General features: G+C 39.9%; 1 protein-coding gene across 1 annotated transcript in view; it reads right to left on the minus strand.

Annotated features, from left to right (window-relative positions):
• Positions 1-9,396: 9,396 nt before the first annotated feature.
• Positions 9,397-17,740, minus strand: part of RRM1 (ribonucleotide reductase catalytic subunit M1) — a 36,405-nt gene continuing 28,061 nt past the window's right edge. The window contains exons 16-19 of the mRNA XM_002708730.6: positions 14,574-14,709; positions 13,264-13,359; positions 11,372-11,560; positions 9,397-10,023 (exon numbers count right to left, since the gene is read on the minus strand). Coding sequence (XP_002708776.1) covers positions 9,835-10,023; positions 11,372-11,560; positions 13,264-13,359; positions 14,574-14,709 — 610 coding nt within the window. The 3' untranslated portion in view covers positions 9,397-9,834. The remainder of the gene's footprint in view (positions 10,024-11,371; positions 11,561-13,263; positions 13,360-14,573; positions 14,710-17,740) is intronic.

A 17,740-nucleotide genomic window follows, 5' to 3' on the forward strand; every position in this document is an offset into this window, starting at 1 on the left:
TGAGAAGTTAGAGCTGCAACCCCTAAGAACAAGAGATAAGCAAGTAGGACTTGGGAAAACACTGCGATTTCCTGAGTGGACTATGTGCTCAAAAGCAGGTCCATTGTTGCTCAATTACAGCTTGTTGAATTCTTACCATGTTCTTCCTGTTTTCACCCCAATAATAAAATTGCTTTACCTGTTTATCCATTCCTAGTTTATTTTCTCTGTCTTCTTTCCTCTAATTCATGAGAAAATCTCAATTAATGTTTGGATGTAAGGAGTTTCACTAGGAGTCATATAGAGCAAGTCACACAGACTACCTCCTGTTGTCAACACCCAGTCAGAAGTAAATAAACAGGACAAGCCCTTCCCTGGGGCCTAGTCTCTCCCAAATACAGCCTAAGACTTAACATAAATTTCAATCTGACCAAATGTACAGGTCAGCCTTGAGCTTCCAGTCTAATCCAGGCACAACACTGGGTTCTAGATTAGGTCCAACCAGTTCCAAAAACAAGTAAGGCCCTGGCCTGAGATCCTAAATATGACATGTCCAGTGAAGTCCACACAAACAAGTCAGGTCACACCTAGGGGACCCCAGTCTGATGGATAACTAGACCAGGTCCTCCTTCAGATCCCAGTATGACCCAAAAACCAGATGAGGCCCTACCCTGGGGAGCTGGAACTGAACCAGATACACAGGTCAGAATTCCTCCAAGCTAACCTCAGTCACAAACAAGGTCCTTTCCTGGAGCTTAAGTCTTCCCAAAGACCAGACACAGGCCTGACTTGGGATCTGGACCTGTTTCTAAATCAAACCCATAGATAGATCATTCTTCCCAAGCCATCTAATAATGTGCATTATCTAAAAGTTACACCCTGCTTCCAAAGCTCCCTGTCACATAGAGAATGGTGTACTACTCGGGAATATTCCAGAAAGGGGCTGTGGTACCTGCACGTTGCACAGAACCATTTGTGCATCAAGCCTGAGCTTTTTCTTCCTATGTCAACTGATCATAGGAAACTCCACATTAGGCCATAGGTGCCGGCTAGGAGGGACAAGGCAGTGTAACAGGAGCAGGGATGATGAGCATTGGGTTACTTCTAGATGTAACTTACTTGGCCTTAAAGGCCTCACTGAGCCCAATCTGGTCTATAAACTCCTATAGGATGATGAAGTGCTGCTGAGCATGCCCAATTTCACAGCTTCGGTGGCTCAATTAACAGCTAGTTAACGATGGGCAGCTCAAGCTGCATGGTAATTTGGTGGCCCACAGTTAAATGTTCAGGCTCTACAAAGGCCCCATCGCAAGCCAAAATGTATTTCTCAAGAAAAGAGTAGTTACCTGCAGAGGACATCAAGGCGTTGCTTCAAAATCCTAAGGGTCCGTGCTGTAATCCACCTATAGAGGCCTGCCAAAGTCTCTAATCAGCATCTGTCTGTCACTGACACTTGAGCACCACTGGACCTGCTGGATCACAAGGCCCAAGTAGCAGCGCAGGCTATACAGTAGCCTGCACCCAGGGCACAGCCTTCTCTTGTTCTGCACCCCTCTCAAGATGAGCAACTTTTCAGGTCACTCAGTAAGCTAGAGTGACACATGAAATGAGGGATTTATTGCTTCCGAAATCCAAAGGAGCCATAGATGTTGTGTCTCTTTTTTGGTTGCAGAAGTTAGATACAATTTATCCTTCATCTCAAAATGGATATCTCAATATATCTCATACCACTGGGTCTCTAGAAATTTCACTGACATAGAAAGCCCCTGAATTTTAATGAAATTTATTTCCCACTCTGGCACACAAGTATCTTACCAATAATTCTAGAATACTTGCTAGTTCTCACTCACAAGATCTAACCAATAGAATGCCATCAGTGTCTCAGATCAGTGTGACACCCTGTTATATATATATTTTTTTAATCAAAATCCTGTGAACTAAATTCAGACACAGAGCTGGCAAGTGTTGATCATGCCAGCTGAAGCAAACTGCTCTGGTGTTCCTAAGTGTCTGAAGGAAAAAGCATTTGCAAATCAATAGCTGTGAACAGAGAATGTGTTCATTTGCTAAAGCAACGAAACCTCAGCTGGTAGGGATCACAAGCTGGTTAAGCTTGATAGCCCATTGTCATTCTCCAAGAACCATGGTTTTTTTTTCACACGTCAAATAGGTGAGTTAAGTGGGAATCACCTCCCCTGCATACTTCACATCCATGATGGTGGCACTAACCTCTATCATCCTTCTAGGAATGCAGTATTAACTTTGATTTACCATTTTACCAAGTAGAGGCAGTTATAGTAGCTTCCACTTTGCCTTTCCCACCTTAAGTACTGTCACTCCATGGATCATAGAATCAATGTGGGAGTTCTGTTGGTTGCTGTCTATTCCAATTACATATTTGAGAACTGGAAAAATAAGCACAAAATGGTCTTAGGGCCTACTGAACCCACTTGGGAGATGGATCTTAGCTAAAATGCCATTGATCAGCTGACTTCCATAAACTGCTACTCTGACTGATGGACCACAGTAACAATCTTGAGTTTCCCAGAAGTGGTGTCAGTTCAGAGCCTATGTTCAGAAATCCTCAAAGGATTTGATCATTTCCTTTTCTCCACAGTAAACCCTGATAAAAGGCTATAGGTCACTTTGGGATGGGATGGAGATCAAACAGTATACATCTGTTGGGGTATAGTGGTATCCCTCCTCAAAGGGACTTAGTCTCCCCTTCATTTAAGGGATTCTGCATCTGTAAACTGGCTCAACTCTGGGAACTGAGTGAAGGACATTACCCTTTTTATGATTTAAATGAGACTTCTGTTCACTTGACCTAAAACTCTTCTGCATATACAGACCAAGGATTTAGTAGACTTCCCAACTATTTCACTTCAAGGAACTCCATGATCACCTAGCCAAACCACAGGTCTTTGCAAATTAGGTAATTCTGTTTCCTGTCTTGCTTCTGCTGTCAGTTATGGTAACCATGCCCATGTGGGCCTTGGCAATTAAGAGCTGCACTATCCATCCACTCCAGGACTGATTACCCTTGTTGAACTCAAGTTTCCCATTCAGTGGCAGCAATTGCCACTGTAGTTTCAGCTACACAAAAGAGTAATCCTAGAGGTTCTCAAGGATGTGGGGACTCTCCTCATTATTTCTCACAGTTCTGGTGAAAAGTGTGTCTTCTGGATCTCTTCAGGGTGAGCTCTTAAATGATAAACACTCTAAAATTCCAACCCCTCTATGTCTTTGGACCACTTCCTGTACAGCACTTAGGCACAGATTTCAACAACTTTCTGTACCAAAATAAACATCTCTTAAAAAAATATTTATTCATCTATCTGAAAGGCAGAGTTATGGAGAGGGGAGAGACAGAGAGAGAGACCGTCCATCTGCTGGTTCATTCCCCAAATAGCCACAACAGCCAGGACTGAGCCAGGCTAAAGCTAAGAGCCAGAAGCCAGAAGCTTCCTCGGGGTCTCCCACATGGGTGCAGGGACCCAAGCACTTAGGCCATCCTCTGCTGCTTTCCCAGGCACACTAGCAAGGAGCTAGATCAGAAGTGAAGCAGCAGGGACTCAAACCGGTGCCCACATGGGACACCAGGGCTGAAGGCTGGGGCTTTAACACGCTGAGCCACAGGGCAGGCCCCCCAAATAAACATCTCTTAATTATATTCTCCATAAACATTCCAAAGTACTCTCATATACCAAGGTAGTTCTGGCATTTCAACTTCATTTATTATCTGCCACCTTTTGGTCCATGTCTCAACCAACGAACCAATCTATTGGTCCATGTCTGAACCAACAAACCAATCTATTAGAACTTTTTCATCCTCCAAACTGCAACATTATATCTAGAATCTGTTTTGTTAGCCCACATCAAGGAATTCAGCAGGATGCAATTTTACGTTCCTTCCACCATTATCCCATTACTACCCATTCCTTCACATATTCCCAAATTGGAAAAATCATGTTCTTTTGGAATGTAGCACACCTCACCATAGATTGCACTTTGTACCTTACATTTAGGGCCTGTTAGAACTTGAGTCTAGTTGTAGAAATAGAAGCAAAGGGTGGTAGGGGTGGGTCCTAAAAGGAATCAGCAGTGTCTTACAAAGCAATTACCTCAGAGTGCCATTACTTTCTTGAATGAAAGCAAAGTTATTCTTCTTAGATGAGAGAACAGCTGTTTGTATTGACAATGAGGACTCATCCGAATTTAGGCATTCAAAGGCCAGCACTGTGGCATAGCAGGCAAAGCCACCACCTGCAACATTGTCATTCTATCTATATGGGTACTGGTTTGAGTCCCACTTACTCTACTTCTGATCCAGCTCCCTGCTAATGCGTCTGAAAAAACAGTAGAAGATGGCCCAAGTACTTGGGTCCCTGCACCCACATGGGCTACCTGGAAGAGGCTCCTGGCTCTGGCTTCAGATTAGCCCAGTTCTGGCTGATGTGTTTCTTTGGAGAGTGAACTAGTGGATGAAAGACCTCACTCATTCTGTCTCATTCTCTCTCTGTAAGTCTGTTTTTCAAATAAATAAATGTTTAAAAAAAAATTTAGGTGTTCAATGTCCCCAGTTTCATCAGAATCATCCCATGTATTCCCACTCCAATTTTCAGGATCCCATTTATGCCCAATCAACGTTCTCGCTGCAACAGTACACACCTTACAGGGTTGGGAATTTAATTTTCCCCTTGTATGATAAGATTCTGCATTCAGTTTTTAGCAGTCTCAATTCTACAGCCATAGACACAAAGGGAAGACAAAAATCTTCAAGCTGTAGCACTCAAGCTGAGAATTCAAATCCCTTTGCTCATCCTTTTCTTTCCCTCATTTTTTCCCAGGATAGTTAGACAAAAAATGCTCCAAGGACTATATGTGGTCACCTAGAATCTCGATTCTTAAAAGCATTTGATTGCAAGTACCCAAAGGTAATATTTGTATATCTCTATTAACACATCACATCATACCAGTGCTCTCTTTACTACTTGAAACAATCATTACTGCCTTTAATCAATCACAGAACTAATTCCAGAAAACCCAGAACCAATTCATAAAATTCATACTTAATATTCTGTTCCTAGAGCTCTCTTGGTACCAAAATCTGCAGTTCTACAGAGAAACAGAACTAACCAAAAGTGTATATTTTAAGAGATTTATTTTTAAATTATTGGCTTATGCAATTATGTGAGCCAGTAAGTCCAAAGTCAGCAAAGCAGGCCAACAGGTTGGAAACGCAGAAAAGACTTCACTTTGCAGTGAAATTAAATCCAAAGTTAAAGTTATAAAATCCCTCTTCTTTATTGGACTCAGTTTTTTTCTACTAGGGCATTCAACTGATCAGATGAGGTCACCTACCTTATGGAAGGTGATCTGCTTTACTCAAATTCCACCAATTTAGACACTATTATCAACTTTGAAAATATCTTCACTTATAAACTGATGCTTGACCAAATATGTGGGTACTGTGGCTTAACCAGGTGGCAAAAAAAATTTTTTTGACAGGCAGAGTGGACAGTGAGAAAGAGAGAGACAGAGAGAAAGGCCTTCCTTTTGCCGTTGGTTCACCCTCCAATGGCCACCGCGGCCGGCACGCTGCAGCTGGCGCATTGCGCTGATCCAAAGCCAGGAGCCAGGTGCTTCTCCTGGTCTCCCACACGGGTGCAGGGCCCAAGGACTTGGGCCATCCTCCACTGCACTCCCGAGCCACAGCAGAGAGCTGGCCTGGAAGAGGAGACAGGGACAGAATCCAGTGCCCCGACCGGGACTAGCACCCAGTGTGCTGGCGCCACAAGGCGGAGGATTAGCCTATTGAGCCACGGTGCCGGCCAGGATCTCTCTCTCTTGTCTCTACCTCTCTCTGTGATTCTGTCTTTCAAATAAAATAAAATAAATCTTTAAAAAAATGGACAAATAAGTAAAGCAAATTGGGAAAATAAAGACAATATAATAGCAAGAAACAAAAATAAACTTTTCAAAAAGAACCAAATTCTGGAGCTAAAGAAAAATAATTGAAATGAAAAATTCACAAGAGGGGCTCAAAGCAGATTTGGGCAAGAAAAGAAACAGCAAAACTGAAGGTAAGAGCAAGTCTATCAAGTCTAAGGAACACAAAGAAAAAATAATGAAAAGTGAACAGAGCCTAAGGGACCTCTGGGACATCACCAAGTGGACTGACAGCTGTATTATGAGTCTCATAAGAAGGGAAAGGTCATTATCTGAATAATGGCTAAAAATTTCCCAAGTTTAAAAATCTACAAATCAAAGAAACCAAAACAATTCTAAGTTGGGTAACTTTAGAGACCCACATCTCAGCACATTATGATGAAACTCTCAAAAGTCATTAGGGTGGTTATTATCAAAAATATGAAAAGCAACAAGTATTGGCAAGATGTAGAGAAACTAGAACCTTTAAATATTGCTGGTGGAAATGAAAAGTTGTGCAGTTGCTGTGGAAAAGTTGGTAGTTATTCAAAAAGTCAAACACAGAATTATATATTCCAGCAATTCAACTTGTATATAAATATATATATATGCCCCCCCCAAAATGGGAGCAATAATTCAATAGATATTTGTGCACTAACAGTCACAGCAGCAATACTGACAATTGCCAAAACAGAAGAAACACAGATGTCCATCAACAAATGAATGTATTAACAAAATGGAATATATACATGCAATAGAATATTATTCAGCCTTTAAGGGGGGACAAATGTGCTACAACATGGATGAACCTTTAAAATACTATACTGAGTGAAATAAGTCAGGCACAAAATAACAAATATCATATTCCGTTTATGTGATACCCAGAATAGGCATATTCATAAAGATAAATTATAGAATAGAGGTTACCAGGGACTAAAGGGAGAGGAAAATAAGTAGTTCTTGTTTCTATGGGTACAGAATTTTTGTGTGAGATGATGAAAAAGTCCTGGAAATTGTAGTGATGAACATGCAACATTGCTAATAGACTTTATGCCACTGAATTGTATATCTAAAAATTGACAAAACTATAAACTTTATATATATGTCAGCACAGCTTTAAAAAAGAGGAAGGAGGTATATATTAAAATCAGAATTTGGGGTGGGCTTTTGGCACAGTGGTTAAGATGTCACTTCGGGTACCCACACTCTATATTAGAGCACCTGGTTTGAGTCTTCCGCTTTCATTCCAGTTTCCTGCTAATACACACTACGGGAAACAGCAGATGATTGCTCAAATACTTGGGTTCCAGCTACCCACACGGGAAACTTGGACTGGGTTCCAGACTCCTGGCTTCAGCCTGGCCCATCCCTGGCTGTTGCAGGCATTTGAAGGATGAACCAGCGGGCGGAACCTCTCTGTCTCTCTTTCAAATAAAATGAAAATAAAACTTGATTTAAAAATCAAAAAACAAAATTCTATAATTAATTTTAAATTTTGGACTAACATGAAATACCCGTACAGGAAGATAATGCAGTATTTCAACACATATACACAACATAAACCAAATCAGACCAATTAACAAGTCCATTTTCTTTACCACAAATTATGGTTTTCCTACTGTTTTGTGGAACACCAGAACCCAGGACCTTCATTCACTCCATTTTGGTACCAATTGTAAAACTTCTCCCATCCTTCTACCCTTCCCAGTCTCTAGTAACCACTACTTTGCTTACATTTATTACTTTTTTGTCTTTTTGGCAACAGCCATCCTAACTGAGGTGGATGATACCTCAGTTATCTGCATTTGACAATCAGTGATACTGAGCATATTTTTAAGGTTTTTTTTTTTGGGGGGGGGGGTGCTTTTCTTTCTTTGGGTCGTATCTTTTAGAACCTTAGCTTATTTTTTAACTGGATTTTCTATTGTTGAATCTATGAGTTCCTTATAGATTCTTGATATTAATCCTTTGCCCAATGCATAGGTTGCAAATATATACATACACACACACACACACACACACACACACATATATATATGTATATATATTTTGTCAGTTGTCTCTTCACTGCTGATTGTTTCCCGTGTGGAAGTTTCCTAGTTTGAATTTTATATATTCTTGCTTTTATTGTCTGTGCCTTATAAAACATTGTCTATGACAATGTCTTGGAGTATTACCTGTGTTTTCTTCTAGTAGTCTTATTTCAGGTCTTACATTCAGATTTTTGATCCATTTTCTATAGGGTAAGAGGTAGGGTCTTGTTTCACATCATCCCATGTGGAAATCCTGTTTTCCCAACAACATTTAATGAAGACTCTCCTTTCTCAGGATAGGGTTTTTTTGTTTTTGTTTTTGCTTTTTTTTTAGTTTGACAGAGTTACAGTGAGAGAGAAAGGTCTTCCTTCCGTTGGTTCACCCCTCAAATGGCCGCTATGGCCAGAGCTATGCTGATCTGAAGCCAGGAGCCAGGTGCTTCTCTGGTCTCCCTTGTGGGTGTAGGGGTCCAAGAACTTGGGCCATCCTCCACTGCTCTCCCGAGTCACAGCAGAGAGCTGGACTGGAAGAGGAGCAACCAGAACTAGAACCCGGTGCCCACATGGAATGCCAGTGCCACAGGTGGAGGATTAACCAAGTGAGCCATGGCGCTGGCTCCTCAGGATAGGTTTTTGGCATTTTTGTCAAAGATAAGTTATCTTGTAGACACGCAGACTTATTCCTAGGGCATCTATTCTATTTCATTGGTCTACTCTGTTCTATCAGTTTTGGTTACTATAGCTGCACAGTTACGTCTTGAAATCTGGTTATTGTGATGCTTCCAGCTTTGCGATTTTTGTTCAGGATTGCTTTGGCTATTTGAGGTCCTTCATGTTTCCATACACCAATTTTAGGATCTTTGTTCTAGTTGTTAAGAATGTCATTGGTATTTTGATGGGGAATATATTCAAACTACAAATCATTTTGGTTAGTATGTACATTTTAATAATATTAATTCTTCCAATTCATGAACATGGGAGGTCTTCAATTTCTTTCATCAGTGTTTTGTAGTTTTCATTTAGAGGTCTTTCACGTCGCTGTTTAAATGTACCCAAGGTATTTCTGGGGGTAGCAGTTGTGAATGGGATTGCTCTTAACATTCTTTTCAGCAAGTTAGTTCTTGGTATATAAAAATAGTGATTGCTGTGATTTTTGTATCCTGCAACTTCACAGAATTTGTTTATCATTCTAATAGTCCCTTAGTGGAATATTTTGGTACTTCTACAGAATCATGTCAGCAAAACAGGTATAATCTCCTCTCCTAATTGTATGCCTTTTATTTCTTTTTCTTGCCCAATTGCTCCAGCTAAAACTTCCTATACTCTGTAAGAGCAGCAAAAATAGACATTTGTCTTAAAATTTCTTCCCTGAACATCAAAAGAACAGAATTTTTTTTTTTCAAATTTGACATATATTTGAAAACAAGTGACAAAATTAATCTCACACAACCAATTAGAAATGTGTATCTTTATTTCAGAATTACCTATGGGACCTTATAACAGATAAAGGTCTTATCAGTGCCTCTCACGGTTTATACTCAGTTTTGATTCTAAGGACTCGCCAAAGTTGAAAAACTAAGTCTTCTTACCAAAATGGAACTCATCTGAAAAGTAGTGCTGGAGAAGTGATGAAACCTTACTTACTTATTCTCTATTTGCAAGATGACTTCTTTCGCATACCTAAAACTTCTAGTTTGATTCCTGATATGTCAATTTTTTTTTTAAATCATTACCTTCATCCTATGTAGAAACAGTACTTTAAATCAATTATTCCTTTTGCTGTAATAAGGCCCAACAACACCTTACCACCTCAAGCAAATCTACTATGCCTATTTATGCTCAAGAAGTAGCTTGGCTATCAAACACATACTGGTCTTTTTTGTGCCTTTCCTCAGGATCCACACATCAGACACTCATCTCTATTCTCCAAAGAGCACACCATGGCTGCTGTGTTCCTCTCCTTCTCTTCTTCCTCTTTTGATGCTTTTTCCTTATCTTTGAGTTTCTCTTTATTTAGCGTGAACTGGATTGGATTAGCTGCTGGTCTTGTCCTTAAATAATACATCCCAGTCTTCAAACCCTACAAGTGAAGTAAATACAAATATTAGATCTGTGAAAACTCTAGATATGCAACACTAATGTTTAGAAGACATTCCCATAAATCGGGTCAAATTATTTCCTGAATGTACAATTACAGCTCTTCTAGGAAATATTCTCAAAAATGCTTAGATAGTTGGACAGCTTACGATCTGTTCTTTTCACCCCTAAAACATGTTTATCTCTTTGGAAAAGTCAAGTATTTTTGTTCTCATCTTTATTTGTATGCGTATGACTTCCAAGTTTGCCGAAGACTATTGCCTTAATGTCTGCCTTAAATTGTTTAACTATTTACAGGGTTAGACTGTGTCTCTGTGTAACACTAGACTACGACTATTTCAAGGATAAGAATCATCACCTTCTCTTTAGCGTACCCAGGCCTGGCACATGGTAGATGTTTTATATACACATGTTAATTTTTTAAAAAGATTTATAATTCTACATCAATATTCATCACATGGCTACAGAAGAGGAATACAATCTAGAATCCCAGGACTCTGAAGTTGGTGATGACTAGGTTAATTAACTTGGCCTTTACACTGTAGATAAAGTGAGGAAACACTGGATGCTGAGAAAAAGCAAATTGGGTATGTACAATGTTTTATTTTAGGGATTCATTGCAGAAGACAACCTGAAAAGTTAATATAGCAAAGAGATCAGTTAATATTGACAGAAGAATAGGAATGAATAATCTGAACAAACAGTACAGGGGCTGGCGCTGTGCCAGAGCAGGTAAAGCTACCACCTGCAGTGCTGGCATCCCATATGGGTGACAGTTCGAGACCCAGCTGCTCCTCTCCTGATTCAGCTCTGTATGGCCTGGGAAAGCAGCAGAAGATGGCCCCAGTCCTTGGGCCCCTGCACCCACACTGGAGATCTGGAAGAAGCTCCTGGCTCCTGGCTTCGGACTGGCCCAGCTCTGGCCATTGCGGCCATCTGGGGAGTGAGCCAGAGGATGGAAAACCTCTCTCTTTGCTCTGCCTCTCTGTAACTCGGCCTTTCAAATAAATAAATAAATCTTAAAAAAGAGAAGAAACAGTACAAAGGAACAACCAACTCAACTTAGTAAGTAACTGAATGGAGAGCAAAGAGAGGATCATATATAACTTTAAGTGTCTAAAAACCTAGGAATTAAATAATACTAACAGAAACCAGAAAAGCTAAAGCAAGAGTCTGATCTTAACAAAAATGATAGTTTGTATTAACACATTGAATTTTAAGTCAAAGAAAAACTTCTAGATGACAACATTTAACAGGTAACTAGAACATAAAACTGTTCCAATTCCAAAATATGCCAGGTTGACAATTAACCCTTGATTTCCTCTACAAACCTGCTTCCAGCCATAGAAGTGCATACTAGTGAGTTTGCCATAGTTAGGCTCAGCAATATGGATGTTCAAAGACTGGCTTTGATCAATGAAAGCACCTCTCTCAGCTGCCATCTTGAGTACAGTTTTCTGAGAGATTTCCCATACAGTCTTATAAAGTTGCTTCAGGTCATCAGGAATTTCTGGTATGCTCTAAAGAAAGGAAACCAAATATTCATTCTACTCCACTTCAGGAAAGCAGTATGATTAACAGAATAGTGATACAAAGGTCTAGTCTGTCTGCCAAATCTGACTCTATCATACATGATCTTGCCAAGTTTGCCAATAAAAGTCCAACAAAACCCCATCTGAGTAACCAAATATCAATCTGGTGGTAGTAATTTAAGCATCCCTCTATAATTGGCTTATGATCAAAACATTCATTATTCATTATTAAAAAAGGTAAGTAACAGCTAAGCAGCATAAATCACCCTTGAGTTTTGCAAAATACACAAATAATCAGGACTGTAACTCACAGGGACATAATCAGGGAAAAAATGAGACAAGCCCACTTAAAGACAGGACTTTACAAACTCTATCTGTGCCCAAAGAAACCAGGTTTTCTTAGGTCATGGTTAACCTGAAAACACACAGACTAGGGTCCAGTGCTGTGGGTATAGCAGGTAAAGCCACTGCCTGCAGTGCCTCTATCCTATATGGGCACTGGTTCAAGTCTCAGCTGCTCCACTTCAATTCAGCTCCCTGCTATGGCCTGGGAAAGCAGCAAGATGGCTCAAATGCTTGGGTCCCTGCACCCGCATGGGAGACCTGGAAGAAGCTCCTGGCTCCTGGCTTTGGATCGGCCCTGGTCTGGCCAATGTGGCCATTTGGGGAGTAAACCAGCAGTTGGAAGTCCTCTCTCTCTCTCTCTCTGCCTCTCCTTATCTCTGTGTAACTCTATCAAATAAATAAATAAGTCTTTTAAAAAAATAAATAAACCTTAAAAAAAAAAAAGACTAGATAATGCTACAGCTTTTGTCATCAAATACAGAAATGTTACAGGACTCTATGTTGCCAAGTACACCAATGTTTAGCCTATGTCTTCTATCTACAAATGAACGTTTGTTCAACCTCAACTTCATTTGATTATTAAATATTATTTGTAATTCTGTCTTTTGGATTATAGTCCTCAGCCTCTATCATACTTTTAAATTAAGTTTAACTCTCTAATTTCAGTGGCCCCCAAATTTTGATACATTTTTAAATCACCTAAGGAAACTTTAAAATATATTGATAATGTCTGGCTCCCACTTTCAGACATTCTTAGGTGGCAAGGAATACAATCTAAATTTCAGGATTTTCAAAGTTCCCCAATTATGCAGACATGCTGGGAACCACTGCTTTACATTCTTGCACAAGACTTGTTGTAAGAGGTGTATAATCCTAGCACACCAATGCAGAGGTGAACAGAGCTACATGAATCACAGCCTATAGATCCATAATGAATAGCTATTTTTTCCTCTCTCCATTTTCTGGGATAAGTGAGGAGGCACTACAATGTCCAACTCAGCTCCTGAAGAGCACACTTCATGGGCTGGTGCTGTGGTGTAGGAAGTAAAACTGATGCCTGTGGTGCTACCATGTGGCTCCACTTCCAATCCAGCTCCCTGCTAATGCACCTGGGAAAGCTGCAGAAGATGGCTGAAATGATTGGGCCCCTGCACCCACATGGCAGACCCAGAGGAAGCTCCTGGCTTCAGATCAACCCAGTTCTGACCGCTGCAGCCACGGGAGTGAACCAGTGGATGGATAATGTCTCCTTGTCTCTCCCTCTCTATATAACTCTGCCTTTAAAATAAATGAATAAACCTAAAAAAAGGGAAAAAAAAAAAGCACACTTCATTTTCTTGCTATACCTGGATAGAGCCATTGCACGCAATAATCTGGTTTTTCATCTCTTCATTCCACAAGCCCCTCTCAGTAAGATCTTTCAATAAGTGAGGATTTACAATCTGAATGGAAAAACAGAAAAAATGTAAAGAAATAACAATGACAGGGCTCACATAGATTCACAGGCCTGGAGCTTTACATAAATAAGATCACCAAAGAATTACTTAACATTAGATTGCTTAGTAAATTCATTTAGTTATATTCATTTAAAATCCTAACATCTGTTATTAAAGAAACAATATATTATGGTAAATACATTATAATGTCTGTATATATTAATATTAAAACATCTTATTGTACATCTTGGATATATACAATTTTTGTCAACTATACCTCAATAAAGCTGGAAGAAACTTAATTACAATAAGAAATATGACATTTACCTAAACTGGGTAAATCTATATGGATTAATTCTTTGTTTTTTCTAAGTAAAGATAAAATAAATACTTAAGTTAAAAAAATTAGAGGAGTCGGAGTTTAGTCTCACAGATAAGACACTAGTTAAGAGTTGGCATCCCACACTGGAGTTCAAAACCCTACTCTGGCTCTTGATTCCAGCTTCCTGCTCAAACAGTCTCTGTTAGACAGGCAGAAGTGATGGCTCAAGTAACTGGGTTTGTCATCCTGTGGGAAACCTGGATTGAGTTCCTGGCTCCTGGTCTTAAATAGTTTTCAGGGCACTTAAGGAGTGAACCAGCAAAGGGACACTCTCTCTCCCTATTTATCTGACTCTCCGTCTCTCAAATTCAAAAATAAACAAATTACTTAGAAATATATCTTCCCAAAATCTTATAAAATTTTACTTTAGGATATCTGGAAAATCATAAATGAAAATCTCTAAATTAGTGATCCTTTTTTTCAGGATATCTGGAAATTCATAAATGAAAAAAACCTCTAAATTAGTGAATTTCACCAGAAATGCAAGGTGGTAATCAAGTCTGAGAATCACTATCTTAGATAGTACTTCCATATACCCCAAATCAATCATCAGAGGCCACAGGAATCACCGATTATATAACAGTTAAATATCACATGAACTCTAATATCAACAAGGTACTTTCATATTGAACCCCCATTTATTCTTTCAACAGATATTTATTAAATGTCTATTATGTGCTGAAATAACAGAATAATTTTAGAGATGAAGATGACTCTCTTTTCAAAGTTTTGTCCCCAAAGTAAGTAAAGTTTTACAAAGTAAAAAATGAGTGAGCATTTATGCCCAACATTAAGCTTTTGAAAGATCTCCCTGTCAATCTGGTTGTGAACTTCTCACCTGAAATTCTCCTGACAAGACTCTGCGAGTATAGATGTTGCTAGTGTACGGTTCAATGGATTCATTATTCCCCAGGATCTGAGCAGTTGAAGCAGTTGGCATCGGGGCAAGAAGTAAACTGTTTCTTATACCATACCTAAGGATAAGGAGATTGTTAGTTGCTTGTTCTAAAGCTACAATCAACCAGGGAGGCAGTTACTTAAAGTCACTGGGAGTAACACCATGGATATATGCTATAACTCTTATGCTGACTTCTGAATTAAATTCCTATAGGGAGGAGCCAGCGCTGTGGCTTAGCAGGTTAAATTGCTGCCTATAGTGCCGGCATCCCATATAGACGCCAGTTCAAGTCCAGGCTGCTCCATTTCTGATCCAGCCCTCTGCTATGGCCTGAGAAAGCAGTAGAAGATGGCCCAAGTGCTTGGGCCTCTGCACCCGCATGGGGGACCCAGAGGATGCTCCTAGCTCCAAGCTTTGGATCGGCCATCTGGGGAGTGAACCAGCTGATGGAAGACCTGACCTGTCTGTCTCTGTGTCTCTCTCTCTGCCTTTCAAATAAAATAAATAGATCTTAAAATAAAAACAATTCCTATAGAAATTCAAGGCCTCTATGAATGCTGCAGCTCACCCCTTTCTTAAATGCCTGACTCCTACACAGAATTAGCAACACGTTAACTGTTGGCAATCCTAACCAGGTAACAATTTATACTACTTGCACTATAGCACATAGGATTCACAACACTGGATACAATATTTTGCACAGGGAAATAATCACTGCTGAAGAGTTCCCTGCATGTTTCAAGGTATCTGGTTCAACCCTCACTCTTCTAAGGGCCTATATGAATCACTAAACTAGGCCTCTTCAGTAAAAATAATAATGCGAAAGTGGTTAAATTAAGACATATCACTACAATTCTCATTCTCTATTATATTATGAAAAGGGAAAAATCATAGTATGAGGGTACTTCAAAAAATTTACAGACAATGGAATTAAAGTTTGTTTTGATGCAAAAAAAAATTTGAAATTCATGATATCAGGGGTCTTCAAAGTTTATGAAAATCCATACTATGAAAACTATGCATAAATTTCAAACTTTTTGCACCAAAATAAACTTATCTTCTAATTCGATTGTCCATATACTTTTGAAGTACCCTCATATACTCCTAGCTTCATCTATTACATTTTCAATTCTAAGTTCCTAGAAGGTTAACAGCTTTTGAATAGTGCCAAAAAGAGTTCTTAACAAAGAATATACTATGTGACACACAGAAATTTCCACACTGCTCCAAGCTTATTCTTCAAAGCTCAGCGTGAGATTCCAATTCTGTAACATCTTCTCTGACCAGACAGGCAATAAACACAAGTATCAAATACAAATAACTGCTCTGAAAACATTTTCTAAAACCTGTACCTTTATCATATTTTACTTCATTTATCTTACTGCACTTAGTCTTAGGTTCTTGAGACTACATACAAACAGTATGTCTTCCTATTTTCTACCTATGGATTCATATACTGCTTAGAACAGAGCCAGAGGTCTTGACAGTGTTTGTACAACTGGGTTCTCAACTTCACATTGTCACTTTCTAGTTGTGAGGCCTCAAGCAAACCACCAGCTATAATTCCTCATCTGTAAAACAGCAACATCTTCTGTCTACAGACAGGAAAATGTTGTGATAAATCAAAGTTTCAATTTATCTGTAAATGTTCTGGATAAAGTCTAGAGAAACACACTACTAACAAGGTTCATCATTGGGAAAAACACTGAGTTAAGTTTTTTGTTTTGTGGGACAAGTGGCTGGCAGAGATTATGAAGAAGGGCACAGAATTTAAACCCTACTAATAATGAGTGAATATAATGAATGAATAAATATAATTAATATATTAATTTTTAAATTCAAAAAGTCATGGGGGTGGGCATTTTGGCACAGTGGATCAGCTGCTGCTTGGGACACCTGCATCCCATATCAGAGTGCTGTGTCTGTGTCCTGATCCAGTTTCCTGCTACTGTGTATCCTGGGAGGCAGCAGGTGATGGCTCAAGAGCTCAGGCCCCTGCCACTACATGGGTGACTCAGACCAGATGGAGTTCTGGGCTTCTGGTTTTGGCCTGGTCCAGCCCTGGCTACTATGGGCATTTGGTGAGTGAACCAGTGGATGGAAGAATTTTTTTAAAGACTTATTTATTTACTTGAGAGGCAGAGTAACAGAGAGAGGGAGAGACAGAAAGAATGGTCTTCCACCCACTGGTTCACTCCCCAAATGGCCACTACAGACAGAACTGGGCTGATCTGAAGCCAGGAGCCAAGAGCTTCTTCCAGGTCTCCCACGTGGGTGCAGGGATCCAAGCACTTGGGGCATCTTCTACTGCTTTCCCCCAGGCCATCAGCAGGGAGCTGGCTTGGAAGACGAGCAGCTGGAACCTGAATTTCCACCTATATAGGATGCCTGCCCAACAGGCAGATGCTTAACCTACTATGCCACAGTGCTGGCTCCCAGATGGAAGATCTTGGTGTCTCTCTTTTTCTCTGCCTTTCAAACAAATGAAAATAAAATAAACATTTTCACATATAAAATGCAGTACAGATCCTTTTTTGTTAAAGTTGAATTTGCATGTAATATGCAGATACACACACCCTCATAAGAAAATTTGAAGGCTGACAAACACCAAGATGCAATCAGGTATTCAGGTGTGGTGGTATCAGAAAAGTATTCATTCTCCTCCTCTTCCCATGTGTATTTTCCTAAACTTTCTAAGGTGTATTATTAAATTAACAGAAACAATCTTTAAGGAAAGTAATTATTCGTAGATGTCAAACTCAATGATAGAAAAGGAAAACATTGGTTTCATTATTTGCTCAGCAAAACATCCTGTCTGCCCTCAAACCTCATACGCTCTTTAGCTTAAAAAGCCTGCATGAGGCCAGTGCTGTGGTGCAGTGGGTTAAAGCCCTGGCCTGAAGTGCCAGCATCCCATATGGGCACCGGTTCTAGTCCCGGCTGCTCCTCTTCTGATCCAGCTCTCTGCTATGGCCTGGGATAGCAGTAGAAGATGGCCCAGGTCCTTGGGCCCCTGCACCCATGTGAGAGACCAGGAAAAAGCTCCTGGCTCCTGTTTTCAGATCAGCACAGCTCTGGCCATTGCGGCCATCTGGGGAGTGAACCGG

This window comes from Oryctolagus cuniculus, chromosome 1 (genome assembly GCF_051225735.1).
Source record: "Oryctolagus cuniculus isolate XC-2025 breed Fujian yellow rabbit chromosome 1, ASM5122573v1, whole genome shotgun sequence".
NCBI lineage: Eukaryota > Metazoa > Chordata > Mammalia > Lagomorpha > Leporidae > Oryctolagus > Oryctolagus cuniculus.